A 9,847-nucleotide genomic window follows, 5' to 3' on the forward strand; every position below is an offset into this window, starting at 1 on the left:
CTGTTTAGGTTTTCTACTAATAGTGAAGTTTACACCTTCACTATTACAGTGAAACATTTTGTCCAAGAAGTTGTCTAAAAGGGATTGAATGTGTCTCTCTCCCTCTCTCTCCCTCCCTCTCTCCCTCTCCCTCCCCCTCTCTTTTCCCTCTCTCTTCCTCTCCTTCCCCCTCTCTCCTCTCTCTCCCCCTCTCTCCCCTCTATCTCTCCCTCCCTCTTGCTCTCTCTCTCCCGCTATCTTTCTCTACACCCCTCTCTCTCCCTCTCTCTCTCCCTCTCTCACTCCCTCCCGTCTCTCTCCCCTCCCTCTCCATCTCCCTCTCCATCTTCCTCTACCTCTATCGCTCTCCCTCTCCCTCCCACCCTTCCCTCTCTCTCCTCCCTCTCTCTTCCTCTCTAATAGTGCCTATACGTCTCCAACCTGAAGCTAGAGAACAATAACACCAGGACAGTTTGAGAGCATCATGGAGTCAACCCCAGGGTGATGTGGACTCTATAGTGGTGACCCTGTCCTCGTCTGGAACCACCCCTCTGGAGAAGACCCTGTCATCTGAACCACCACAAAGGCCCACTTCCACCAGCTGACACCTGGACGGACCTATCAGGTGTCTGTTGCCACCAAGAGCGGCGAGCTCTCCAACCAATCAACTGCCTCGGCTAACACAGGTGACCGTAGGCTTAACCAGGAAAACGTCATGTAGACCAGGACAAACTCTGTGTCGTGGTCAGGAGAACGTCTTGTCTCTGGTCCAACATGCTAACAATTAGTGCTCTCAGAAACCACCTGAAGCCTTTAGTTTGTTGAGAGGAACACTCTTCCTGTTGAAGAGGGCCTCTGCTATTAAAGCCAAGAGGATAAAGGAGGGGTGAGATGGTAATTCCCCTCAAGTGTGACTGTTTCATTTAAACACTCTGTTATTGAGGGTTCAGCAAGAGCTCGTTGAGTGTCTCGATGATGTCTAAGATCATAACCATGTGATTACTATTCGTAGAATTAGTCCATTGTGTTGTCGTGTTAAGGCGTCTGCTTCCCAGCAGAAACAGAAGACTTCCTTCATTTATTATGATGACATTTGGTGATGTTTCTTTCTCAGGTGAGGGTTTTGTTCTCAGGTGAGGGGTTTAGGGTTTTTGTTTTTAGGTGAGGGGTTTTGTTTTTAGGTGAGGGGTTTTGTTTTTAGGTGAGGGGGTTTTGTTTTTAGGTGAGGGGTTTTGTTTTTAGGTGAGGAGTTTTGTTTTTAGGTGAGGGTTTTGTTTTTTAGGTGAGGGTTTTGTTTTTAGGTGAGGGGTTTTGTTTTTAGGTGAGGGGTTTTGTTTTTAGGTGAGGGTTTTGTTTTTAGGTGAGGGTTTTGTTTTGAGGGTGAGGAGTTTGTTTTTAGGTGAGGGGTTTTGTTTTTAGGTGAGGGGTTTTGTTTTTAGGTGAGGGTTTTGTTTTGAGGGGTTTTTTAGGTGAGGGTTTTGTTCTCAGGTGGGGGTTTGTTTTTAGGTGAGGGGTTTTGTTTTCAGGTGAGGGGTTTTGTTTTCAGGTGAGGGGTTTTGTTTTTAGGTGAGGGGTTTTGTTTTTAGGTGAGGGTTTTGTTCTCAGGTGAGGGGTTTGTTTTTAGGTGAGGGGTTTTGTTTTTAGGTGAGGGGTTTTGTTCTCAGGTGAGGGTTTGTTTTTAGGTGAGGGTTTTTGTTCTCAGGTGAGGGTTTTGTTTTTAGGTGAGGGGTTTTGTTCTTAGGTGAGGGGTTTTGTTCTTAGGTGAGGGTTTTTGTTTTTAGGTGAGGGGTTTGTTTTTAGGTGAGGGGTTTGTTCTTAGGTGAGGGTTTGTTCTCAGGTGAGGGTTTTTGTTTTTAGGTGAGGGGTTTTGTTCTTAGGTGAGGGTTTTGTTCTCAGGTGAGGGTTTTGTTCTTAGGTGAGGGGTTTTGTTTTTAGGTGAGGGTTTTGTTTTTAGGTGAGGGGTTTTGTTTTTAGGTGAGGGTTTTGTTCTCAGGTGAGGGGTTTTGTTTTTAGGTGAGGGTTTTGTTCTCAGGTGAGGGGTTTTGTTTTTAGGTGAGGGGTTTGTTCTTAGGTGAGGGGTTTGTTCTTAGGTGAGGGGTTTTGTTTTTAGGTGAGGGGTTTTGTTTTTAGGTGAGGGGTTTGTTCTCAGGTGAGGGTTTTGTTTTTAGGTGAGGGGTTTTGTTTTTAGGTGAGGGGTTTGTTTTTAGGTGAGGGTTTGTTTTTTTAGGTGAGGGGTTTTGTTTTTTAGGTGAGGGTTTTGTTTTTAGGTGAGGGGTTTTGTTTTTAGGTGAGGGGTTTTTGTTTTAGGTGAGGGGTTTTGTTTTTAGGTGAGGGTTTTGTTTTTAGGTGAGGGGTTTTGTTTTTAGGTGAGGGGTTTTGTTTTTAGGTGAGGGGTTTTGTTCTCAGGTGAGGGGTTTTGTTCTCAGGTGAGGGGTTTTGTTCTCAGGTGAGGGGTTTTGTTTTTAGGTGAGGGGTTTTGTTTTTAGGTGAGGGGTTTTGTTTTTAGGTGAGGGTTTTGTTTTTAGGTGAGGGGTTTTGGTTTTGTTTTTAGGTGGGGTTTTGTTTTTAGGTGAGGGGTTTTGTTTTTAGGTGAGGGGTTTTGTTTTTAGGTGAGGTTTTGTTTTTAGGTGAGGGGTTTTGTTTTTAGGTGAGGGTTTTGTTTTTTTAGGTGAGGGTTTTGTTTTTAGGTGAGGGTTTTGTTTTTAGGTGAGGGTTTTGTTTTTAGGGGTTTTGTTCTCAGGTGAGGGGTTTTGTTTTTAGGTGAGGGGTTTTGTTTTTAGGTGAGGGTTTTGTTTTTAGGTGAGGGTTTTGTTCTCAGGTGAGGGTTTTGTTCTCAGGTGAGGGTTTTGTTTCAGGTGAGGGGTTTTGTTTTTAGGTGAGGGTTTTGTTTTTAGGTGAGGGGTTTTGTTCTTAGGTGAGGGTTTTGTTCTCAGGTGAGGGTTTTGTTCTCAGGTGAGGGGTTTTGTTCTCAGGTGAGGGTTTTGTTCTTAGGTGAGGGTTTTGTTCTCAGGTGAGGGGTTTTGTTCTTAGGTGAGGGGTTTTGTTCTTAGGTGAGGTTAGGTGAGGGGTTTTGTTCTCAGGTGAGGGTTTTGTTCTCAGGTGAGGGTTTTGTTCTCAGGTGAGGGGTTTTGTTCTCAGGTGAGGGGTTTTGTTTCAGGTGAGGGTTTTGTTCTCAGGTGAGGGGTTTTGTTCTTAGGTGAGGGTTTTGTTCTCAGGTGAGGGGTTTTGTTCTTAGGTGAGGGGTTTTGTTCTTAGGTGAGGGTTTTGTTCTCAGGTGAGGGGTTTTGTTCTTAGGTGAGGGGTTTTGTTCTTTAGGTGAGGGGTTTTGTTCTTAGGTGAGGGTTTTGTTCTCAGGTGAGGGGTTTGTTCTTGAGGGGTTTTGAGGTGAGGGGTTTTGTTCTCAGGTGAGGGTTTTGTTCTCAGGTGAGGGTTTTGTTCTTCAGGTGAGGGGTTTTGTTCTTAGGTGAGGGGTTTTGTTCTCAGGTGAGGGGTTTGTTCTCAGGTGAGGGTTTTGTTCTCAGGTGAGGGGTTTTGTTCTCAGGTGAGGGTTTTGTTCTCCAGGTGAGGGGTTTTGTTCTTAGTGGGGGTTTTGTTCTCAGGTGAGGGGTTTTGTTCTCAGGTGAGGGGTTTTGTTCTTCAAGGTGAGGGTTTTGTTCTCAGGTAGGTTTTGAGGTGAGGGTTTTGTTCTCAGGTGAGGGTTTTGTTCTTAGGTGAGGGTTTTGTTCTCAGGTGAGGGTTTTGTTCTTAGGTGAGGGGTTTTGTTCTCAGGTGAGGGTTTTGTTCTCAGGTGAGGGTTTTGTTCTCAGGTGAGGGGTTTTGTTCTCAGGTGAGGGTTTTGTTCTCAGGTGAGGGTTTTGTTCTCAGGTGAGGGTTTTGTTCTCAGGTGAGGGGTTTTGTTCTCAGGTGAGGGTTTGGGTTTTGTTCTCAGGTGAGGGGTTTTGTTCTCAGGTGAGGGTTTTGTTCTTAGGTGAGGGGTTTTGTTCTCAGGTGAGGGTTTTGTTCTTAGGTGAGGGGTTTTGTTCTCAGGTGAGGGGTTTTGTTCTCAGGTGGGGGGTTTTGTTCTTCAGGTAGGGTTTTTGTTCTTCAGGTGAGGGTTTTGTGGTTTTTCAGGTGTTTTGGCACCACATGTTTGTTCTGGAGGCCATAACTCTTCGTCTGTGATTGGTCAACAGCAGGGATTCTTCAATAAAGTCTTTGCTGTCATTCAACGAGAGAAGACTGTTTTTTAATGCCAATATTTTCAATGAGAAATAATGCACCGAACATCTTCATTAGATGTAAATTACACAACGAATGTCAAAATGATTTCTTGAGTTTGATCTTAGATTATTTTAGACGATTTACAGCATCTCAAATGGACAAACAGGTACTGTACTTCTCAAGGAAATTCAGAGACCTTTTAACCAAAGGTCTTTTTGAGGATTATGCGAGCAGGTTCGTTCGGAAAAGGCGCCAGCCCGAACTGAAGCATGCTGACGCCTTCAGGGTTCTTACTTCCTGCCTTTTGAGAGCTGCTAATATAAATGAACAAAATGAAATACTCCAGACTGTGCCTTTAACAGGTCTTTCTTCTTCTCTCCGTCCCAGTCCCAGGTAAAGTGTCCCAGCTCTCTATGGAGGCGCTGGATGACTCCAACTCTCTGAAGGTGATGTGGGCTCCCCCTGGTGGAGACTGGGATAAGTACAGGGTGCTGCTGTTAAATGGGACCCAGACTCTGGATAACAGGACCGTGGAGAAAGAAGTGGTGGAGTACACCTTCTCTGGCCTGGGACTGGTTCCTGGGAGGACCTACAGGGCTGGGGTCATGGTGGAGAGCACTGGGGAGCAAGGCACTGTGGAGTACTGCCACAGAGGAATAGGTAGGCTACACAACAACATAATGGAGTAGGAGAAAGTACTGGCATCAGTAAGAATGATAAGAGAACTCATCATCATGACTCTTCATCTCATTGTTCTCTCTATTTCTGCAAACCTTCTTTCTCCCCTTCTGTCTTTCCCTTAATCCAACACCCCCTGTCTCTCTCTCTCTGTCTCTCTCTTTCTCTCGTGCTCTCTGTTTGTTTGTCTCTCTCTCTCTCGTGCCATGCTCTCTCTCTCTCTCTCTCTCTCTCTCTCTCTCTCTCTCTCTCTCTCTTTCTCTCTCTCTCTCTCTCTCTCTCTCTCTCTCTCTCTCTCTCTCTCTCTCAGCTCCTAAGCCCGTCTCAGAGCTTCATATCCGCCATGCTGACGAGACCTCCCTCAGCGCCCTGTGGAGTCACGCCCCCAACTCAGCCAACACGGCTACGCCGTTAGCTCCGCCATGGCAATGCCACGGTTGCCCACGAGAGACCTGACCCGTGACATGAGGGAGTGCACCTTCAACGTGCTCATGCCTGGACGCGTGTTCACCATTACCGTGACAACCAAGAGCGGGGAACTCAACAGCTCTGTGTCTGTGCTAGGGAGGACAGGTGAGAGGGTTGCTATAGCACCTGTATGGATATTTATACACAACACACTAAAACAGAGGGACTGCCCCTTTGTAGCTGAGGTCATCTCTACGGTAACACTGTATTTATCCAATCAGAGGGACTCAATGATACTGTCCCTTTGTAGCTGAGGTCATCTCTATGGTAACACTGTATTTATCCAATCAGAGGGACTCCATGATACTGTCCCTTTGTAGCTGAGGTCATCTCTACGGTAACACTGTATTTATCCAATCAGAGGGACTCCATGATACTGTCCCTTTGTAGCTGAGGTCATCTCTACGGTAACACTGTATTTATCCAATCAGAGGGACTCCATGATACTGTCCCTTTGTTGTTGAGGTCATCACTATGGTAACACTGTATTTATCCAATCAGACTTTGAGGCAGCATGTACAGGGATGTTTTTTACTTTGTCTCAGTTTATTTTCTTCACAAAATGGAATCTTCAGATGAAGTCTGACACACAAAGGCTAATAATGAGCCTGCTGAGATGAAAATAGGCTTTGTTTACAAATGGAGCCTGACAGTAACTGAGCCTTTCTGTCTGCAGTACCTCTGGAGGTGAGGCGTGTCCACCTGAGCAACCAGGGCCACGTGGACAGGTTACAGGCCAGCTGGGAACTCCCCCCTGGAGATCTGGACTTCTGCAGCCTGCAGCTCCTCCACAACAACCGGGCTGTGCAGAACCACACCGTCCCAGCCAACACCACCTCTCTGCAGCTCAGAGACCTCAGGCCTGGCGCCTCCTACAGCCTGGTGGTCAGTACTGTCAGTGGTGGGATGGTGTCGAAGCAGGCCGTGGCTGAGGGACGCACTGGTAAGTTAAATATCAGGAACAGTTCATCTTTATGCATTTACTCAACTGTATCGTCCACATTATTAACATCGACTGACCGACACGTGAGCCAGGCGTTTGTTTTGGGGTTGATCTGTATGTTCTTCCTGGTGGTCTTGTCCATTACAGCTGTTTATGTGTGTATGTGATATAGTAATGGCCAAGCTTTATTCTATGCTTAGAGATGGTCGTTTAAGGGTAGGTGTCTGACCATCGGAGTAAATCACTCATTGTTATAGTGATTGCTAACCAACATTAATTATAAGATACAATCTCAGAGAGAGAAACGTAATATTGTTTTCCAATACAAAAGAGAATGTCTGGAATGTTCAGGAAGCTTTGTGTCAACTACAAACAACTCTCCAAGGTCCCGTTCAAAGACTTCCTTGTCCGATCTCAATTGTCTTCCCCAGGAAAGTTCTGGCTATTTCTGGGCCCCACAGCTTCCTCCTTTTAATTAACTTCAGAGTCCGGGGGCCAAGGGTTGATGAAAACAAAAACACCACTTTCAGATAACATTCAGACAACCTTCGGCTAACTGTCAGCTAACGGGATAATAACAAAGGACACTTGAACTAAACCTTTCCTGTCACACCGGGTATCTGAATGTCACATTAAATGCCACATGTAATCAAGTCCGTCTATTCAATTCAAATCATCACTGGTGTGTTGTAGGAGTAATTCATGTGAGCCAAACAGCATGAAAGCCTTTAGCTCAGCAGGCAACACAGTTTTGAGGTTCGAAAGGATTTTAACCCCAATCGACCTCACAACCGTTTTGTCCTTCTGTCCCTTCTCAGTGACGGCTGCGGTCGGTAACAACGGTCGTCCAGACTTCTATCTCTAACATGTGTGTGTCTGTGTCCTCTGTCGACGACCGGTCTCTGCCCCCCTCCTTTTCCCTCCTCAGTACCAGCTGCGGTCGGGAGGTCACGGTCGGTAACAACGGTCGTCCAGACTTCTATCTCTAACATGTGTGTGTCTGTGTCCTCTCTGTCGACGACCGGTCTCTGCCCCCCTCCTTTTTCCCCTCTCAGTACCAGCTGCGGTCGGAGAGGTCACGGTCGGTAACAACGGTCGTCCAGACTTCTATCTCTAACATGTGTGTGTCTGTGTCCTCTCTGTCGATGACCGGTCTCTGCCCCCTCCTTTCCCCCTCCTCAGTACCAGCTGCGGTCGGAGAGGTCACGGTCGGTAACAACGGTCGTCCAGACTTCTATCTCTAACATGTGTGTGTCTGTGTCCTCTCTGTCGATGACCGATTTCCCTCCTCAGTACCAGCTGCGGTCGGAGAGGTCACGGTCAGTAACAACGGTCGTCCAGACTTCCTGGGGGTGTCGTGGCAGCCAGCGGTCGGAGATGTGGACAGTTACCTGGTCCTACTGAAGGACCGCGACAGGACCGTACACAACCTGGTGGTTTCTAAGGCAAGCCCAGAGTGTGTGTTTAACTCCCTCACAGTCAGGGAGGCTGTACACCGTCTCCATAGCAACCCGCAGCGGCAGCTTCCAGAACAACACGGTGGTGACGGCTCCAACACGCAGGTCTCACAACACCAACACACACACACACAAAACCACACACACACACACACACACACACACACACACACACACACACACACACACACACACATTACACACACACACACACACACACACAAACCAACACACACACACACACACCAACACACACACATGCAGGCATTACAAACCAACACACACAGATGCAGGCATTACAAACCAACACACACAGATGCAGGCATTACAAACCAACACACACAGATGCAGGCATTACAAACCAACACACACAGATGCAGGCATTACAAACCAACACACACAGATGCAGGCATTACAAACCAACACACACAGATGCAGGCATTACAAACCAACACACACAGATGCAGGCATTACAAACCAACACACACACATGCAGGCATTACAAACCAACACACACAGATGCAGGCATTACAAACCAACACACACAGATGCAGGCATTACAAACCAACACACACAGATGCAGGCATTACAAACCAACACACACACATGCAGGCATTACAAACCAACACACACAGATGCAGGCATTACAAACCAACACACACAGATGCAGGCATTACAAACCAACACACACAGATGCAGGCATTACAAACCAACACACACAGATGCAGGCATTACAAACCAACACACACAGATGCAGGCATTACAAACCAACACACACAGATGCAGGCATTACAAAACCAACACACACAGATGCAGGCATTACAAACCAACACACACAGATGCAGGCATTACAAACCAACACACACAGATGCAGGCATTACAAACCAACACACACAGATGCAGGCATTACAAACCAACACACACAGATGCAGGCATTACAAACCAACACACACAGATGCAGGCATTACAAACCAACACACACACATGCAGGCATTACAAACCAACACACACAGATGCAGGCATTACAAACCAACACACACAGATGCAGGCATTACAAAAACCAACACACACAGATGCAGGCATTACAAACCAACACACACAGATGCAGGCATTACAAACCAACACACACAGATGCAGGCATTACAAACCAACACACACAGATGCAGGCATTACAAACCAACACACACAGATGCAGGCATTACAAAACCAACACACACAGATGCAGGCATTACAAACCAACACACACAGATGCAGGCATTACAAACCAACACACACAGATGCAGGCATTACAAACCAACACACACAGATGCAGGCATTACAAACCAACACACACAGATGCAGGCATTACAAACCAACACACACAGATGCAGGCATTACAAACCAACACACACAGATGCAGGCATTACAAACCAACACACACAGATGCAGGCATTACAAACCAACACACACAGATGCAGGCATTACAAACCAACACACACAGATGCAGGCATTACAAACCAACACACACAGATGCAGGCATTACAAACCAACACACACAGATGCAGGCATTACAAACCAACACACACAGATGCAGGCATTACAAACCAACACACACAGATGCAGGCATTACAAACCAACACACACAGATGCAGGCATTACAAACCAACACACACAGATGCAGGCATTACAAACCAACACACACAGATGCAGGCATTACAAACCAACACACACAGATGCAGGCATTACAAACCAACACACACAGATGCAGGCATTACAAACCAACACACACAGATGCAGGCATTACAAACCAACACACACAGATGCAGGCATTACAAACCAACACACACAGATGCAGGCATTACAAACCAACACACACAGATGCAGGCATTACAAACCAACACACACAGATGCAGGCATTACAAACCAACACACACAGATGCAGGCATTACAAACCAACACACACAGATGCAGGCATTACAAACCAACACACACAGATGCAGGCATTACAAACCAACACACACAGATGCAGGCATTACAAACCAACACACACAGATGCAGGCATTACAAACCAACACACACAGATGCAGGCATTACAAACCAAAAACACACACAGATGCAGAGGCATTACAAACCAACACACACA

The 9,847-nt window shown here is 46.5% G+C and overlaps 1 protein-coding gene across 1 annotated transcript; it reads left to right on the plus strand.

Annotated features, from left to right (window-relative positions):
* Positions 1–4,403: 4,403 nt before the first annotated feature.
* Positions 4,404–7,830, plus strand: LOC124028271 (receptor-type tyrosine-protein phosphatase beta-like; the record flags this gene model as incomplete). Its single annotated transcript, XM_046340376.1, has 5 exons — positions 4,404–4,413; positions 4,567–4,839; positions 5,212–5,430; positions 6,002–6,268; positions 7,562–7,830. Coding segments are annotated over exons 1-5 (1,038 nt in total), but the record flags the coding sequence as incomplete, so codon positions are not given.
* Positions 7,831–9,847: the final 2,017 nt, after the last annotated feature.

The sequence above is a fragment of the Oncorhynchus gorbuscha genome, unplaced genomic scaffold, assembly GCF_021184085.1.
Source record: "Oncorhynchus gorbuscha isolate QuinsamMale2020 ecotype Even-year unplaced genomic scaffold, OgorEven_v1.0 Un_scaffold_3936, whole genome shotgun sequence".
Classification (NCBI taxonomy): Eukaryota; Metazoa; Chordata; class Actinopteri; order Salmoniformes; family Salmonidae; genus Oncorhynchus; species Oncorhynchus gorbuscha.